This window comes from Anolis carolinensis, chromosome 3, assembly GCF_035594765.1.
Source record: "Anolis carolinensis isolate JA03-04 chromosome 3, rAnoCar3.1.pri, whole genome shotgun sequence".
In the NCBI taxonomy this organism is placed as follows: domain Eukaryota; kingdom Metazoa; phylum Chordata; class Lepidosauria; order Squamata; family Dactyloidae; genus Anolis; species Anolis carolinensis.
In genome coordinates this window covers 139303861-139323551 of record NC_085843.1, presented here as the reverse complement: position 1 = coordinate 139323551, position 19691 = coordinate 139303861, and the positions used below count along the sequence as shown (strand labels likewise).

General features: G+C 37.6%; 1 protein-coding gene across 22 annotated transcripts in view; it reads right to left on the bottom strand.

Annotated features, from left to right (window-relative positions):
• mbnl2 (muscleblind like splicing regulator 2) overlaps positions 1–19691 on the bottom strand; it is a 135963-nt gene that overhangs the window by 54886 nt on the left and 61386 nt on the right. For 11 of the 22 annotated variants that reach the window (XM_062975532.1, XM_062975533.1, XM_062975537.1 and 8 more), the window contains one exon: positions 16779–17506. The exons of 10 other annotated variants lie outside the window; for them this stretch is intronic. In XM_062975532.1, coding sequence (XP_062831602.1) covers positions 16779–16952 — 174 coding nt within the window. In that variant the 5' untranslated portion in view covers positions 16953–17506. Of the gene's footprint in view, positions 1–16778; positions 17507–19691 lie in introns of those variants that run through there. One more of the 22 variants, XR_010004392.1, reaches the window with a different exon arrangement.

Below are 19691 nucleotides of genomic sequence, written 5' to 3'. Positions count from 1 at the left end.
TAAGGAAAACGTTATAATTTTTTAAAAGTTTTAAAGTACATTTTCTCATCATTTTTATATCGGGGGGATGGTTCTCTTAATGCCATTGGGAAACCCACAGACATCTTAATCATTGCTAAATGTTTATGTGCCCAACTTTACCAAATTAAAGAGCATAGTAAGGCTCATGTTACCAGTTTATTGGGAAAGTGATTTTTTTAAAAAGCACAGAAAGACATTAGAGAAAAATTGAAATTCCTTACTTATCAAGTTAGAGATAAAGTAAAACTTGAGGGGAGGCAGACATGGAACGTAAAATGTTAGTATGCATCTTACTCCTGTGATAACACAGTGGAAAATCTAAAAACACTGCTTCTTAGGAATTACCTCAGGGCATGGGGGAGAAATGGAACCCTCTCTTCCATCTGCCAGAATGTTTCTTGCCTCTTTTTAAACTGCTAGCATTGTATTTGCAATCGGAAAAACAAACTTGGTGCTTCCATTATCTGCCACTGCCATTCTTTGGGCATGTGTCCAGAAGTGAAGAAGATCTCCTTCTCTAACATATTACCTAATCATAAAAGAAGATCTTCCAAAAGTAATGGGGAAATGTCACTAGGAGGATGGCTAAGGGGAAAACAGGATGCATTGCATATCTTCTTGTCTGTGTAGGCTGGAAGACTAATTTCAGTAGAACTCGAAGCATGGCTACATAGAACTCTTGTTGAGTGTAGAGGTCCATATTTCCAGTACAGTATAAAAGAATAGAAGACCGCAGCTTCAGTCCCCCAGAAGACTGCTTAGGGGTAATTCTACAGAGATCTACAAATTGGGCAATCTTGAACACTGCATCAGCCTAAGTGTATATAGGAAGTCCCCCAGCTGCTGCAGAAATAGGAGTAAGTACCCTCCCCTGCCCCCGCCTAGGGACATCAAATGTACTTTGACGCTTCTGGGTGCCCACCCTGCATTATCTCCGTTTAGCCCCCATGTAGTGTATGGCTGCCATGGGGCTGAGCTGCCTCTACATCTCTATCTGATAATACAAGGTCCAGTCCTGACGAAGGACCAGATTGGACAACTGCTTTTATCAGGAACATGATAGAAGTGGGTGAGGAGTAGGCTATTAAAACCAATGCTTGGTTGGATGGCTATTTCTGAAATAAATCCATATTTTGAAGTACTACATTTTACCTCTGGATCAAAGCTTTCTTTTGATCACATCATCTCAGCAATATTTCCTATGAAGAGTAAGGTGGCAAAGGGCAAGGAATTTTACAAGTTTTAAATCCTCACCACTCCCACCCACAAAGAAGTTTAAATGAAGCCTTACAGTTTTGAAACTTTTCTATAAATCACTAATTGGGGCATTCAGCAGCTAATCAACAAGAATTCTTCAGCAAAAATGCATGAACAGTACACTTACACTTGCCATTACACTGAAATGTAAAAAAGATAATAATCTGAATCCTGTAAATTTATTTCCCAACTAGAGTAGATCCACTGAATCTATTGAACCAAAGCAATTTAATGGGTCAAGACTAACACTGGAATATTTTATGAAGAGTTTGAGCTTGGTAAATTTGTCAGACTTGCGCTCATTCTCAATTGATGTTTAACATTAATGAATTGGCACAGGCTAACCAGATTTCAAGCTGAGCAAGGTTTCACTGCAATCCCAAATAAAACCAAAAGTGCCATTATTGGGTGGGGGGGGGGGGGCGGCAAAGTTATTTTGCATGTAAACCAAGAATGGTCAACTGAAGCAGATATAGGGACCAATCTTGAGAGTTTGCACATGGTTTCAGCCACTTTTTGACTGAAAAACAAAACCAGACATTACTTTATAGAACATCTCTTTGCCTATGGCCATTTTGTTTGGATACAGGACATGCTGATTGTGTGTGTCATAGGTAAACCCAGCATCAGGGTTGGCTTCAGGGTTTGCTCAGCTTCAGGCTTTGTAGTTTGCAGTTTGCTGTGCTGTTTTAGGGGAGAATATGAAACTAAAATGGGGCAACTGTGGGAAATGCAGGAGACTCATAGGCTACTTCTTTCTCATTCCTGGCACATACCTAACTGTGTTCCTTCATATGATAAAGAGGAGAGTGTTTTCAAACACACAGTTTTGTGACTCTAATGGTTTCTGAATACCACAGAGAAAAACAAACAAAAGGAATTGCTACTCAGAATTAAGATTTATTTAGGAAAAATAAAAATAAAAATTAGATGTAAAGGGGAATATGAGGCAACTAAAACGATATCATAACTCGCACAGTGCCCAGGTATTATATGTTAAGTGTCTCAATCCAAAATTTCAATCCTTTAAACAGAATGATGTCATAGTCTTCATAAGCAGCAGTCTGAAGCTGACAAACTAACAACCAAGTACTTCAGAAGCAGCTCTATTCACAAGTAAGTCTACTTTTGTCATTACCATAATAATGTTATCAGATATACCCTGAACATGGCTTTCAAATTCCAACACATAAAAGCACAACACTCTATGCTTAATCTGCATGGTAGTTATTGACAGAGTAAGGAAATATTCCTTTTTGGATTGGAACTGGAATCCCTAATGAACATAGCTACCTTCTGGAGCACTGGTATTGCTTAGAATCATTAGGTCCATGCATGTGGATTATAACAATAACAATAATAATAATAAAAAAAACTTTATTTATATCCCGCCACCATCTCACTGAAAGAACCCGGGCAGCTTACAAGGCACTCCAGGGTGCACATATAACATACAACAGGTAAAAATGGTACAAAAGTATAAAACACGTCACATGAAATTATAACAACCCCCAGCATCCTGTTGGTTAATCCTGCAATTAAAAGATGACGTCCAGATGACGTCCCAGAGAAACAAGAATTAATTCACCATAAACCAGGATTTGTTGGTGGGTCTGTTCCATGCCTTCTTGGAAGGTCCAGGATAAATCCACTACTTCTGCTGACTGGACTGCTCCCTCAAAAGTTCTGGGCTTTGTGGAGGCAGTCCAGACAGTAGTCCTGTGGTTTTCTGGGCTAAATTAGCCCAGAAAACCACGAGAACACCAACACTCAGAAAGATCAAGGAGCGCATCTGGACACCCACCCCAGAAAGTGCATGCTTTCTGGGGTGTGTGTGGATGGGGACCTAGGAACATTCGCGTTTTTAAAATGTGAATGTTCCTGGGTTAAAGAGCTGGTTGGATGTGCCCATAGTCAGATCTTAAGAACGCTTACAAAACCTATCTGACAGAAAAGACAGACAATAAGGTGGTAAATATTTTCAAGAGACATTCCAGAATAATGTCTAGCTGAAGTACAATTCTATGAATGCCTGGTCAGAACTACAGCCCATAATATATGACTTACTTCAAGGATTGAAGCCTGAGTCTAGAAATCCAGCTCCATTTCTCTGATTCAATCCTAGCAATCCTATGGATACATTCCCTTTAAAGCACTGCAGGATAAAGCACACTGATTTCTGTCTCTACCACAGAGCCATTATCTTACAAATATGGGAGACTGAATTTTTCCCAGGCTACTCTTTCTGACATGTACATCATTCTGTGATTAAAATTACCATGGTTCTTCAGATCTGAAATGATCTTAAATGCTTTTGGGTTAAAAATATGATAAAGTTTAAATTGTGATTCATCATTAGCCCTTTGAGTTTATAATTTTTTCACAGCACTTCTGAAATTACATTGATTCTAAAAATAACTGATTTACTTGGGCGTAATCTTTTTCTTCCCTTGTCTTTCATCGGTGCGTGGTAGTAAAATTATGGTGGATAAGTACCATTCATCAGAAGAAAATATTCATGCTGCTTGATCATTAGGCAACCTCTGGTTGGAGGGTGGAACCAACTCTACTGCACTGTGGATTTCAAAGACTTTCCTTGACAGGCAAAAAGAAAGAGACAGGCTTCTTCAAGTTCACAGGCAGGAAGAAAAATATATAATTGCAACTAATTTTTCTATCCTTGTGACAGAACTATCTCAATACAATTATTACTGTACAAAATGACCACACTGGTGTATTGGCAACTAATTAACAGCAACTTAACTACTTTAATGTACCCCAATCCAGAAGGGTGACTGCGAGTGACACTTTTGCTTTTTGATGTTTCAGCTAACTTTGTTTTATGCATAAAATAACTTAAATTGTTGTATAAAATTACCTTCAGGCTACAACTGTAAGATATACAAGCAGTCCCTGAGTTACAAACAACCAACTTACAAATGACTCATAGTTAAGAACAGGGGTAAGACAACATGAAGTGAGAGAAATCTATTCCTCGGAAGTGAAATTCACTTCTGAAAGAGTTATCATGGGGAAAAAAATGTCTCTACAGAAACTTTATCACTAATCCTTGTTTCCACAACAAATCATTTTTTTCAAAATCTACTGATCACAGGGAAAGAAAGTAAAGTAAAATCTTATGAACAGGGGCACAAACTGCAAAACACAGATAAGGTAACTCTTACCTCTGTTATCCAAAGCTTATATATATATGTGTGTGTGTGTGTGTGTGTGTGTGTGTGTGTGTGTGTGTGTGTGAATGAATGACTGGAGTTACACTTCAAAAATGTATCTCTTCCGACTTACATACAAACTTAAGAACAAACCAACTGAACCTATCTTGTTCGTAACTTGGGGACTGCCTGTAAATGAAACATAAATGATGTTTAGATTTGAGTCGCATCTCTAAGATAGCTCATTAAACAGGATGTTTTAAAGATGTTTTTAAAGATGTTTTTAAGATGTTTTTAAATTGTTGATTTTAGCCTGTTCTTGTAAGCCGCCCCGAGCCCTAGGGGAGTGGTAGCATATAAGTTTGAATAATAAATAAATAAATAAATAAAAATATACAGGTATGTAAAAATTTGAAAAATCAAATGCCAAAATGCTTTGGATAAGAGATGCTCAATTTGATTGCTTTCGCAAAACTAGTTGCAAGGACATAAGGCCTTGTGAACCGTGGAAGTCACCTGAGTAAACATGAACAAGTATGACCTGCCAGTCAAAATATTTCATTTTATTCTTAGTACATATACACACATTGTAAAATTAGAGAAAAAGAAATAGCTCTGAAGCAAAACCTAGAGATTCACAGGCATTCCACAGTAGGTCTAGCTAGCATCTCCAGCAGAACGTTTCTGTTTACATATAATATCAGATGTCTTTGGCCATTTTTGTTCCCACCTCTTTCTTTCCAAACATATTTAGTTTGGGAAAAATACACTATCAAAATCTTTATTTTTTTTAAAGACAAGACTGTGCAAAGTGCAGTCCTCCTACTTGTGCACTGAAATTCCCAGTGGCCTGAGCCAGCATATCCCAGGGTCCAACAGGGTAAGAAATGCAGTCCAACAATATGTAGAGAGCCACACTTTGCCTAACCTTGTATAAAGGCTACAGCCCAACATTTAGCAGAGAGCAAGCCTCATTGAATAAAAGAAACTACATCGTAAATCAGTTATTGTCCAATAATCAGGAAAATGCAATTTTTGAAATATTCAGTTTTAAAATAAGCCAAAATCCCTAACTTTAAAAGCAAATATATTGTATTTTATGGTTCTCTTTAAATAAGTGAAAATATGGTGAGATGCACACTTGATTACTCATTTCAATATAAGAAGACTGGATCTGTTGTTAATGGAAAACTACAGTTTGAAAGAAATCTATAATTATTAAGACAAGCTGTTACAAGTCAGTGAATGTGTCTTTATATTTTGACATTTCTACAACAGGAGCTGCTACAGCTGCAAGAACAATACCAACACCAGTAACCCCAACCCAAACTCTCCTAATATATAATTATGTGATTTGATTAATAGCATTTGTCGACCTCTTGTTGCAACTTAAAGGTTGCCAGCCAGCAAAATAACAACAAAACAACAACAACAAAAGGCCTATTGGGGACTGGAAATAAATGGAAAGGGAGATTTGTCCCATGAGGTAATAGCCTGTTGCACTTCTATACCAAGGCGGAGTATTCGGGAATATTACGCTCCTGAAAACTTGGAGAAAAGAGACTAGAAAACCTTTACCAGTATTAAGGCTTGGCCCATAGTTCTTTGTTATTGCTGCTGCCGCTTAAAAGCCTTCAAAACGACTCCAATTTATAGTGACCCTATGATCTTACTAGAATTTATTCAGAACTAGCTTAAGTATCTGGTGATGCCAGGGCTAGGTCTTTCGTAATGCTATTTATAGGAAATAGTAATTGTTTGCTTTTGTTTTTATGAATGTTCACATTAGAAAATGCATCAGGATTTTGGTGAACTACAACTCCCAACATCGTGGGTCAATTCCTCCCCCCCCCCCCCCCAAACACCACCAGTATTCAAAGCTGGTCATGCTGGATATGTGTGCCAAGTTAGGTCCAGATCTATCATCCTTTGAGTTCGCAGTGCTCTTTAATTATGGTGAACTACAACTCTCAACATCATGGGTGAATTCTCCCAAAATCTGCCAGTATTCAAATTTGGCTATGTTGGGTATGTGTGCCAAGTTTGGTCTAGAGCTGTTGTTGGCGGGAGCCACAGGGCTTTATGGATGCAGGAGCTACCTTGGAAATTGCATACATAGATATCTGTCCCAAAACCACACCAGCAGTTAAAGTTGGTCCAAACCCCACCAGTATTCAAAGTTGTAGAGGGATGTGTGCCACGTTTGGTCCAGATCCATTGTTAGTTGGGGTCACAGTGCTCTCTGGATATGGGTGAACTATAACTCCCAAAATCAAGGGTCAATTCCCCCCAAATGCCTCCAGTATTTTCTCTTGGTAATGGGTGAGAGAGATGTCTATGTGCCAAGTTTGGCACAGATCCATTGTTGTTTCATTCAGAGTGGTCTCTGGAAGTGGCAGCTGTTTTGGAAATTGCCCACAAACATATACATATACAAACATATTTTCACTTTTATTATATAAATATAAAATAGATATAGATACGGATCTTTGCTCCTATTTTATGCACTTCAGCTACCTCTATTATCTGCTGTGTGAAAAACTTATCACTACACCTGCCAAATATGAATCTTTCCTTCCTCTCCTGTGGAAATATATTATGTTAGGTCTATTATCCATACATGTATCCAGAGTGCATCAAACAGAAGTTCATGTCTAGAATAGGAAGGAAAAGTATACTTTTATATGTAACTATTCCAAAATAACCCCGAGTTCAGTCAAACTTAACTCACAAATAGAGTACTGCAATGCAGTCTAAACTGCTGTTCTGTTGGATAACCATAGGAATTATTTAACCAATAAAAGAGAAGTTTGATTTAAAATAATAGTTTTTAAAGCAGTGGATTTTTTTCTGCTACATAGTATGTACATACTGTTTTGTACATACTGTGGTACAGAATTGATTTTACCATGGGAAAGGAGGAGAGCTAGATTCTTACATTCCCTATGCAGTAGGATTTCTCATTTGAAGCACTCTTTAACAGTACTGTTGGGGGGGGGCGGGGCGGAGATCTGAACTCCATGTAATTCATTTTAAGCAAATATCAGAAGGAAAGAAACCCTTTCTACACCAGAGGCTTATAGTATGTGTCTCAGCCCAATAGTCTGGAACAAGGGACATGCACACAAAAGCACCCTGCCATCACAGGGATACCTAGGCCATTCTTGATACAGCTTTAGTAATTCCGAACAATGTGGACTCTATTTCAGAATTACGGATGTATGCTTATACATGTTATCCCTGTGTGTAACAGGAATTTCAATGTAATTATATAGTCAATAAATAAACAATGATAAAATATTGTATGAACAACTAGCAAATAATTTCCAACCTTGAAGGAAATAAGGTGTTGCTGACAGAAATGTAAATCACATCACAGGCTGGTTCTATACTGACATAGTATCCCGTGGTTGATCCAGAGCATTAAACTCTGGATCAACCCGATTGCATGGCCTGCTGTGGAGGCAGAAAGGAGTTCTGACCATGCCCCTCCTGTTCTCATTGTAGTGCTGACCACTAGGCACAAAAAGGCTGGTGGCCATTGCTCATCACCTGTTGTGTTGTGAGCTGAGGTGCCATAGCGAAATGGGAAAGGGGAAAACAGAAGTCATCCTCCTTCCCCACTCTGCTCCCCAGTCACCCCTGTACCCCAGCCGACATCAGGTAACGAATGACAGCCACCAGCTTTTTGGCATTCAGTGGTCCCCGCAACAATGAGAAAGGGTATTAACTTGAGGGTTAAGTGGCTGTGTGTGTTGTGCTCACAGATGATTTAGGAACATGCTTGCATTTTGTACTTCCCAAAAGCTAAGACCGGTGGAAGAGCCATAGATCATTCCAGTATGGCAAGATTACAACTAGTTCTGCTTTGCCTGTGTGGTTGGGCTAAGTCTAGACAAGTTTTAGTGGATAATTATACTTGCAATGGGAACTGATCTGGCAAGTCTGATTAGTCTTAGCTCCATTAGTTACTCACTGTAAAAAAAAGGTGTGTTGCTTAAACAGTGATGCAGTTCCCTGGGTATATTTTTATTTATTACTATCTTTTAAAACTCTTTTCATGTTTCCCTTTGGGAGGCATTGGAAGATGGCTAGACTTGTCATACAGACTGTAAGGAAATAATTACACAACATCAAAAGAGAGGAAAGAAAAGCAGAAGAAATGAATTTAAAATATCTGAGCTAAACTGGGTGCCACCTACATGGGTGGAATGTACCACAATTAGGGCACACCCCCAAAAAGAGATTTCTCTGCTGTTGCAACATACTTTACATTAAGAAAATAAGTTCTCCAAACCATCTCAAGTTTCAAGCAGATGGATGCAGATATTTGGGTCCTTAAACATTGAGGGCAGGGGTCCCCAAACTAAGGTCTGCAGGCCAGATGCAGCCCTCCAAGGTCACTGACTCAGCTCCCATCATAAACTTTAGATTTGGCGTCTCCCTAAGTCTGAAACGACTTGAGGGCATATAACAATTCATTCTTGGGGTTTTTTTCCTTCAAAATATAGTCCCCTCCTCCAACAGTCTAAGGGACTGTGAACTAGCCCTCGGCTTTAAAAGTTTGAGGACTCCTGACTTAGAGTTTAAAAAGAAAAGAACAGCATCCTGAATTGGGCCGGGAAGGAAACAGCCAGTACAGCCCTTTCAGAATCAGTGTGATATGTAACTGCTGTGATCTAATTTCCCCCTGGTTGTTTCTGGCAGCCACTTTGATCAGTAGTTGCAGTTTCTGAGTCATCTTCAAGGGCAGCCCATTATCAATAACATTATAATCATGCAAGCAGGAGGTTGCCAGAGCATGAACCACCATGGTCAGACTAACCTTGTCCATGGACAGCCACAGTGGGTGAAACAAGACAAAGCTTAACAAGGCTTGCCTGGACCTTAACATGAAGAAAACCAGCAGTGTTTCCTTGTCTGTAGGGTACTGGCTCAATTACTATTTTACATTATGCACATTATTTCTTCAATTGATAGATCCCATGGAGGTCCCCTCAACCCCACATGTTTGTTGTAATAGATAGTTATCTCCCTCTCCTTCTATCTGTGAACTAATGAACAAAGAAAAGAATAAAAATCAACACCACTGCCATCACGCTCAGGTTGGCCATGTATCATGGCTAGAGTCCAGGCCCCAAAGTTTCAATAGGTCTTCGTGCAAACCTGCTTGCGTAAGAGTTGGTGCAATAAATATGCTGCTCATAAGAAAATCCTGCTTACGGCAAACATCATGAAAGTTTGGTCATGTGTGGTTACTGGTTTTGTTATTAATTGATTAATTTTCATTTCACCAATCTTCACTGGTATTCATACAACAACATAAATATTCTGTGTCCATCTAGCTAGCAACTGAAAATGGACACAGAATAAAACAGGGGAGGGGAGGGAATACCATTGAGTAATGAAGATGATCCAGCGGCTGGAGGTAATAATAGGGATCCAGGTTAACATGTCACAACAACCTCCAATTTGAGTTCTCTTGGGCAGTTCATGCCAGACTAAGAGAAAAGAGTGAGTCCGTAATATTAACTAAATATGCTACTCCCAGCGTCGTCAACAGAGCTAAAGCATATCTAAAGAAGCTATTGCAATTCAACACCATAATCCACGGATTAAGGTCAATAATACTACACAATGACAATTGTTTGCATGAAGAACTGGTACAGTATAAAGACAGCATATTTTTCTGAAAATACCTTTCTTTTTTTTCCCTAGGGTTGTTTCTGATGTTGTTTCACATCCACTCACTCCTTTCTAACATACAGCGTTCTTTAAACTAGGCGTATACAGAAATATCTTAACAGGAAATTATTATTAGGATATATATGAACAAACTACCTCAGAGTTTTGCTACATATGCATCAAGGTATTGACATAAAACATTGTATTTCTTTAAGTGTTTTGTGCATATCCTAAAATGTTGGAATTAAAGCTTATTAAGGAAAATCTATGACTGGAACGAGCAGGTCATATCACAATAAACAGGAAATGCAATCCTATATAGTCTACTCTGAAGCATACCCCAATGAAATGTGTTCATAGGTATGCGGGGCTACAGTCTTAAGGACATATATTGCAGGAGAACCCTTCATGTGGTAAAAAGTCCCTTTGAAAAAATTGTATTTAAATCTAAAAAAATTTAAAAATCAAACAACTGGGGGCTTGGCTTTTTGAAAGACTCCTTTGCTTTAATAAAACCATTCAATCTTTGAGGTCAACTGAAGATGCGCACCTAACAGCGCCACTCATGTTTTTGAAGTCTGCCTTGTAGTTATTTCGAGCCAAGTTCTGCAAGGTGGCATCAAATGTGTAAAGGATTCTTCCAGAAAACAGATCATTTTTTTTAAAAAAATGCACAAATTAAAGATGCACGTGTTTTTACAAGCCTTCTCAGTACAATCCACCTTTACTATTATGGGTGTTTCTTGAATTAATTTACCATTTTTATTTATTATGAGTTGCTACAATCAGGGCACATATGTTGAGGAATTGCAGTGTTTGTTGCAGTGCATATTGGTTTTAATTTGGGTTTTTGAAGTCATCAATGATGCTTGTGTCTTCTAGACAATTTCTACCAATTCCTAGAGATAACTGTAACAATTTACTCAACCCTCAAGTGGATTTTTTTATTTCAAGACTTAGAAAAAAGGTATCATCACCTTCTACTCCTTTCTGCCTATTTTTATTATTGTTGTTCTTGTTGTATTGTAATGCATAATTAAAATGGCCCTTTTGTACTGTAACTTTATAATCTAAAGCAGAACTTTATTTCACCAAATCTGATTCCAGCCCTAGTGCTATAAACTTCAAAATACAAATAACTACAAACAGCTCCCCAAAAGATGTGGACACTCAGCAAACAAGGAGTATATCATAAGATCTCATTCATCTTGAGATGAATCTGAAAAAGCCTTATATTTAAGATTAGACACAATTTCGAAAGTTTCCTATATACACACATACAGAAACACACACACAAGTGTGTGTGTAAATATACACAAACACTACACACTCATACACAAAGTCAGTGTATAAGTATCTATGAATAAATAAATATGACCAGCCCTCAATATTCTTGGAGGTTACAGGTATAGCAGCCTCGCAAAAGTAGAAAAACCATGAATAAAGGTCTGCTTTTGTTTTACCTGAGAGAACACCTCTCTAGGAATCTGGTCGAAGTTGACCACAGAATTGTGCTAGAGGGTCTTCAAATATTTATCAATCAGATCTTTGAATAATCAAATCCACAGCTGCTTAACCAGCAGGGATGACTCCAAATAAATTCAGATTAGAAGTATAAAGAATCCTTCCAGACTGTGGCAAACCACAGTATACCATTACTTTAAAGCAAGACAAACTAAAAGTATGAACCATATGTGGTCTCAAAATCAGAAGTAGAAACCACAATATGAAGTGTGCTTCCAATATTGGTTTAAAAATCAAATTAGACACAACAGTGTGCATGTGTCAGAAGAAACGCACAATAGTTTGTCACAAAGTAGATAATCACAGCTAAACTAGAAAGAAGAGGAGACATGAATGAAAACGCATGGAAGCAGTTCATGGAGCCAAACTATTGTTTGTCCACTATATGTGAAATACAGGTATAATTTTATGGGAAATCTAAGATGATAAGCAGTAATTACTACCACTACTTTGTGGGCTGCTGCACAACAAAGATGAAAGTGAACATATGAACAATTCGGTTTGGTGCTGAAAGGCTAAAAAAAATAAGGAGTCAAAAAACAATACAATGTTCCCTCACTTATCACGGGGGTTACGTTCCAGGACCACCCGCAATAAGTGAAAATCGGCGAAGTAGGGAAGCTAGGCTTCTCCTTAGGAAGGAAGTAGAGGGAGGGAGGAAGGAAGGGAAGAAGGGAAGAAAGAAGCAGAGGAAAATGGCACTGCCTCCTTCTCCTCCGGCTGCCGTTTGGGCTCATTCTCTGCCCCGCGAAGTAGTGAGGGAACACTGTACACCATGGATTGCCTGCCATCTATTTGGAAGCGCCATTCATAACTGTATTCCAATCAAATAGTAGAAATAGTGATTTAACGCAACATGTGAGCTCAGGGCATATTTTAAAATCTGAAATGCTTTAAAAAGCTCTATGGTCTGGTGAAAATATATATGATCACTTAGATTTTCCTATTTCTTCCTTTGTTTTGTTCTTCTAAATATAGCCCTCATTATCCAAACCAGAAGCTAACAGAAATCTCTAGATTACAAAATTTACTGTGTCTCTTAAGCCAGTGTGGTCCAACCTTTAGTTACCTGAGGGCAAATCAAACTTTAGTATAGGAATGTGAGGGCCAAAGACATTCCAGAAAAAAATGAATTAATATTGAATTACAAAAATGAATGGGGGGGGGTGCATGCAGCCCGCGGCCCACGGGTTGGACCACACTGTTTTGAGAAAGGCAATTCAAATAATACTGCCTAGAAGAAATCTCTTCCCAGGGAAACTTCATTTCCCCCCCCTCATTTTTATACTTACTGGTTTTTTTTAATTTGAATTACATACTCAATGCAACCTGTGGTGCATGCTTAATGTATCGGACTTGATAACATCACGCAGGGAGACTTCTTTGATCTAATTTCAACACAAGTAAACCCTTTAAATCTTTTTCACCTGGGAGATTTATAACCTGTCCAGAAATGTATGCTACTTTGTACATTTGTTGCTTTTTCAAGGTTTAAATTATGTTTTTAACATATTTTGATTAATTATTGATATTGCCTTTTGAACTTTTGTAAACAGTCACAAGAGTTTTTTGAGGGCAGAGTTTAAAAACCAAATACTGAAATTAATTGCAAATTTCCCTAAGTTCCACAGAAGCAGAACTCTAATGTTAGTTCAGTTTCAGTGCTTTATCCTGCATTTGCTACCTTGCGTACAGATTACACACCCCTATTATACATGTTTATTTCTATGTAATTCAGCTGGACTGGGTCCTATGTTCAGAATTGAAGTTTTGAATTTACAATTCCCAATATTAAAGGGCAACATATGTGCTGAAATAAGGTTCTTGCTTTGGAGTAGATCCCTTTGGTTAATCAAGAAGTCAACTGTAAGGAATACCTGTGCATCCAAATATCCAGAGTTTTTGCCCAGTCATCAAAAGGATCTACATAATCTGAGTCCATTCTCATTGCCTTATGCGAGGAGCCTGTTTCTCTGGCCCAAAAGCTCACCTTTTGGATGGGAAGACAGACTCCTCTGCCTTGCGACAGATGACTGGCATTGAGTCATCGCTCTGGCTGCTAAATATTTCTAGGTCAAGACTCAAAGTTTTATAACAGAACAGCTCTGATCGATTGGAAATGAAATGGTAATTGTTCCATTTGAAGTAATATAGCAAAAATACTGCACAACAAATAATTTGTTGACCCCCCCCCCCCTCCCCGGCTCCACATGTATATATCTAAGATATTAATCTTGCAGATACAAGGGATGCTATTGTATAGGAAATCTCCATAAAGAACAACAAATACTTCTAAAATATATGCAATGAGTATGCAAAAGCATATTCTGTACTGAAAAAAGGAACTAGTGAGCAGCACCCCAACCCTCAATTAGCTTCACACATTCTTCTTGCTGTCTGGAGCTAGAAAGGGACCACAGGCCCTATCCCTACCTAGATCATTCAGCACAACGGCTGAGGGATTCTGATAATCATATCCAAAAAAGTTATTTGAAAAAAACAGATAGCCTCATTTTAAATCTTGGTGCCACAAACACAAGACTCTGGATGGTATATGGGTGTTTTTTAATAAAAATATTTTAAGTCACTCTTCAATGGACAGGAAAAACTCTTATTGGATAGTTTTGTGTCATAGTACCTAGAGGATGGGAATGTTTTGTTTACTTACCTTTTTAAACATTTTTATTGTTGAATACACACACACACACACACACACACACACAAACACAGAAACATACAATCTTTGATATTCCACAATCAAAATACAAATATTTTCCCCAGTCTCACCACCTCCCCATTCCCACCCTTGTAACCCCCACCCTTGACTTTTCTTTACATAATATGAAGGTACAGGAATACTGTTAAATATTTATACCTCAGTATGATCAAGAATGTAATCTTTTCCCTTGGTTTCACCAGCTATTCTATTATCACTCAGAAACGTATTTATCTTGTACACAGTCATCAGTCTGAGGTTCTTAAAAGTGCTCATTTTATTTTCTTCATCATTCTGTATCCCATTTTACATTGTTTCCCTTATTTCTTTCTCCCTCCCTCCCCCTCCCGGGAACAGTTTAGTAATCTTACTATACTTATTACAATTCATGAGTAAACAAGGTTGGGGGGGTTGAACCCTTTTGGGGGGGGGGGTGTTAGAAGCCTTAACCCCCCCCCCCCCCCAGCTATAGCCCTGAATGAGACCCTTCCATTTTGCCTCCCAGGTCTTTTTGGTTTGGCCCATTCTATAATAGATTTTCCTTTCACTAATATAGTCTTAAAGTAGGCAGTCGGCTAAATATAACAAGTTTTTGCATCCCATTTCTTTTGGTTCTTCCAACTTAGGACAACTGAGGCTTTAATTGTTTAAATGTTGCATCTAACATGTGTTTTATTATTTCCTCCCATATTTTAAGTTCTCCGTTGCCTTCCATTTTTTGAACAAAAAATTGTGTTTTGTTCCAATATATTTTTATCCACAATAGCTCTTCCATTCCTTTCTTAATTATATTATAGAATATTTGAATTTTTTCACATTCCCACCACATGTGGGTATATGTTCTAGTTTTTCTACAATTATGCCAGCATTGTTTTGGGCAGGTTCTCATTATATAAGCCAACTACACAGGAGTTCTATATCATTTTGTAAGTATTTTTCATCGCATTTCCTTAATCTTTAAATGTTTTATCTTATTAATTGATTCTATTCAATTGTCTATTTCTCTCTCGCTGAAACTTATTTCCTCCTTCCAGACTTCTATCAGGGTATATTTTGTGTTATATTGTATTTCTGTGATTATTTTGTATATGAATCTCATAATTCCTTTCTCCTTCTCTATTTTCCTTTTTTTATTTTGTCAAGATTTGCTTATGGGGTTTTCTTACACTTCTATTCTGTTAGCTTTTTAGATAACCCTTCCCATAGTAGCCAATTTCCATGCCCGCACTTATCTTTTATCGCCTCTCATTGTATGACTGTTCCATCGGATTTTACTAAGTCTTCAAACTTTGTTATACCATGTTATTCCAATTTCTTTAACATATTCCGGTATAACTGGGGTTTTCTGTTCTCTATGGATTCTATTGGGAGTTTGTCTATTTTATCTTGTCACTTTTCCCAACATACCATTGTTGAGGACAACGGGCCTTCTTATATATATTTTTAGGTCTCTTTTTCCAATTTTCCCTATCAGACACGATCCATAATCCCATCCATTTATTCGTTTCTCTAATCTGACCCGTCTTTTGGCTTGCCAATGTCCAATTCAAGTAACCTGGCCAGTTGGCAGGCTTCAAAGTAGTTCTGGAAGCAAGGAGATCCCCAGCCTCCATTTTCTTGTGGAGTAAAAAATATTGTTAGCAATTCTATTCTTACTGGTGCCTACTATCCACGTTTTGATTGAATTGTCCCATTTCTTGATTATTTTAGGTGGGATGCTAAATGAGAGGGTTTGGAATAGGTATAAAATTTTACGTAATATCATCATTTTGTATGCCTGCAGCCTTGTTGTAATGTCCCAATTCCATTTTTTCCAATCGTTGATTTGTTTACTTATGTTTTTCCATAATTGGTTATAATTTATCTGGATTATATTATTTAAATTTTTAGGTATATAAATGCCTAGGTATTTTAACTTCTTTCCCCTCAGTTTCATCCCCAGTGTAGATTGGGCTCCCTTTAACTCCTTCCAGTTCAGGTTTTTAGGTAAAATTTCTGATTTTTAAATATTAATAGTTAGGCCTGAAATATTTTCAAATGTATTACTTTTGTTAGGACCCTTACTGAGTCTTCTATTGTGCCTATTAGGACTACGGCGTCCTCTGCATATAAATTATTTTTTATTTCTTCTCCATCTATCTTATACTCTTTTATACTTTTGTCTGATCTAATTAGATTAGCTAGAGGTTCTATTGCTAGGACAAAAAGTAGTGGGGAGAGAGGGAAACCTTATTTGGTTCCACTTTTTATTTCAATAATTCTTGAATTGGATCCATTTACTATTACTTCAGCTTGATTTTCTTTATATAACTCTCTTAATTACTTCACACATTCTTTTTTGTAAATTGCACTCCTCATATAGTTTGGCCAGAGAATTGTGATAATTAATTATGTTTACTTACCTTTAGAGAATCAAAGCAGGCAATGACTCTTCCATTTTCAACTTGGCAGCTTTTGGGTGGATGTGCAAATTTACATTCCTCATCAGAGCGTGAACAAGTTCCTCTCTGAAACTGCCTGCACACTTCTAATGTCAGCCATTTTGTGTCTCTTACAGGAGCAACATTCAAAGCCATGGTGTAAGATTGAATTGGTGAGTAACTAACAATAGAATTCTCTCCAGTTATGAACTCCAACAAATCAGGAGCCCCCTTTTAAGCAACAACGATGTAACAAATGCTTAGGAGAGGACACTGCAGATAAAGTTGGATTAAGTAAAAATGTATCAATGCATGTGTTAATCACCCATCTGTGTGATTGTAGACTTGTATATATTTGGCTGCAGAATTTTCATGCTCAGTAGCATTTCTGGCTTCAAAAATGTGAACTTCCTGACTGTTTTGTCAAGCAATGTTGTTTTCATGCAGTGACTCTCCTTGATGACATTTTGTGTCCTCTTCGTTGGCATTGATTACACAGGATGTGCTACCCATTCAGCAGTTTTCATGCCCAACTTAATATTGTCCTCAGGGTTTGCAAACGCTGGAGTAAGTTTCACGTCAAGCAGCTGGCAAAGTACTACAGATGACACAAAAGGTAAGAGCAGGATCTAGCTGGCCGAGATCATCTTGTAAAAATACGGCTGTCTCTTGTACAAGCAGCTTCACAAAGGCACTTACAGCACATAGGCCTGTAAAGATAAAGGAGAAATTATATTCCAAGAACACTCAGATTCTTCCCCTCCATAAGATATGTTTTATTACGTCAGCTGCATCTTGACAAAGTTTGCTATGCATTTTAAAATCTACAGGAATGTGAAGGAAACGATATATAAATATATACAACTAAACCAGTTCTATTATCTAGGTACTTTCACTTTGACATGTGTTATAAACAACAACCCTGTTTTTCTCCTTTGTTAATGGCTTCTTTGGACTCACTTCAAATATGTATTTCTGCCTGGATCTGTTTGGGTAAGCATTTGAAGATCAGGATTAAACAAGACAGCCTTAAGTACTAGCATTTATCATTCTCACCATCCCCAAGCATTTGGCACCCAATTTCAGTATTACATTGGCAATATGTAAAGAAAAACAACAACAAACAATAAAATAACTGTGTAGTGTTTACTACCCAGAAAACTGCATGACAGTTTCACCTTTCCAGTTAAATGGATTATCATGTGCAGTGCAATCATATGTATGTTTACTTAGGGCCCATCTACACAGCACCTAAAACACAGCATTTATGGGGGATGGCTACATAATACTCAAGGTAAATCTGCGCTGATTTGCTGCAACAGCCAAAAAACACCGGGTTAAAAAGTCCCCTTTTATCCCAATTCCAGCTGAAAAATGTGCGTATTCACATCACTGTATATCCCTGCACTCACGAAAAATACGTGATTTCCTGAACTCCCCCTGTGAAGACTGCTCTAGCACACATCCGTTTTTTTAAAAGCCCGAAACAGCTGATCGGCTGGGCTGTGAAATGGTCATAGAGTTGATTTAAAGGAAGCACAAATGGAAAGCAACTAGAACTATCTGAAACTCTTGATTTTAAACTTTATAATACAGTAGAGTCTCGCTTATCCAACCTTCACTTATCCAACATTCTGTATTATCCAATGCAATCTGCCTTTTAGTAGTCAGTGTTTTGTAGTCAATGTTTTCAATACATTGCAATGTTTTGGTGCTAAATTCGTAAATACAGTAATTACTACATAACATTACTGTGTATTGAACTGCTTTTTCTGTTAATTTGTTGTAAAACATGATGTTTTGGTGCTTAATTTGTAAAATCATAACATAATTTGATGTTTAATAGGCATTTCCTTCCTCCTTATTATCCAAAATTTTGCTTATCCAATGTTCCGCTGGCCCGTTCATGTTGGATAAGTGAGACTCTATTGTATCACAAAGACCTTAAATAAACAATTGGGGGGAGAAATCCAGTATAATTATTTTTGTTTTAAATCACTCTATTATGTGCTGAACCTCATATGCACACATGCAAATCTGCTTATTTTCATATTAAGATATTTGAATGTGCACATAATCGCATATACAGTACAGAGTATAACGAATGACTTTTTTTAAAAAAAAAAACCTTTCACCGGATGTCTCCCATCCACCCTCCATCTTGTTCCAATACAGATAAAGCCTGTGGGTATGGCAAAGAACCCAATCACAGGACTAACAGGTCTGTGTGGGGACCTGCAGTCAGGTCCCTGGAGTTTTTAACCCCCATTTAAAACCTGTATTTTTGTGCTTTCTGGAAGCACCCTTAGAAGCAAGCCTCACTGGCATTGTGTTTACTAGGATTACTGTCCTAGTTAGCATTACAGTATCTAGTTGCTATTTATGAATAGCTTGTAATCATGTCCTTGTTCTGTTTTGTTTTTCAAATTATGCAAATTAAAATATTCTGTTTGCTTTATTTGCACTACCTCTTAGCAGAATCAGACTACAACTATAAAATCCATTCAAAATACTATGGCTTGCCCCATAAAATAAGCATATGCATTTAAAAATCTTCACACTGTAACAGCACTGAGCCAAAAGTGAAAATGTGACAAAAAAGGTGTTCAAGGAAGTAACTAGATAAAATTCATTTGCAATGTTATGTCCTTTGAATCTTGTGCATGCCCTTTTAAATACTGTTTCTTCTTTATATCATTTAAAATGAACCATGTCTTTCCTGGAAGAATTACTTAATTTGCTATCCTGATCCACTAGCCACTACAAGTGAGGCTCAGTTTTTTAACATGCTTCATACTATTTACAATATAGCAATGAACTTATTAAGGAAATGTTTTAGGTTTACTTTAAAGCTCATTTTATACTATGACAGCACTGATGATGCATAAGCCATGT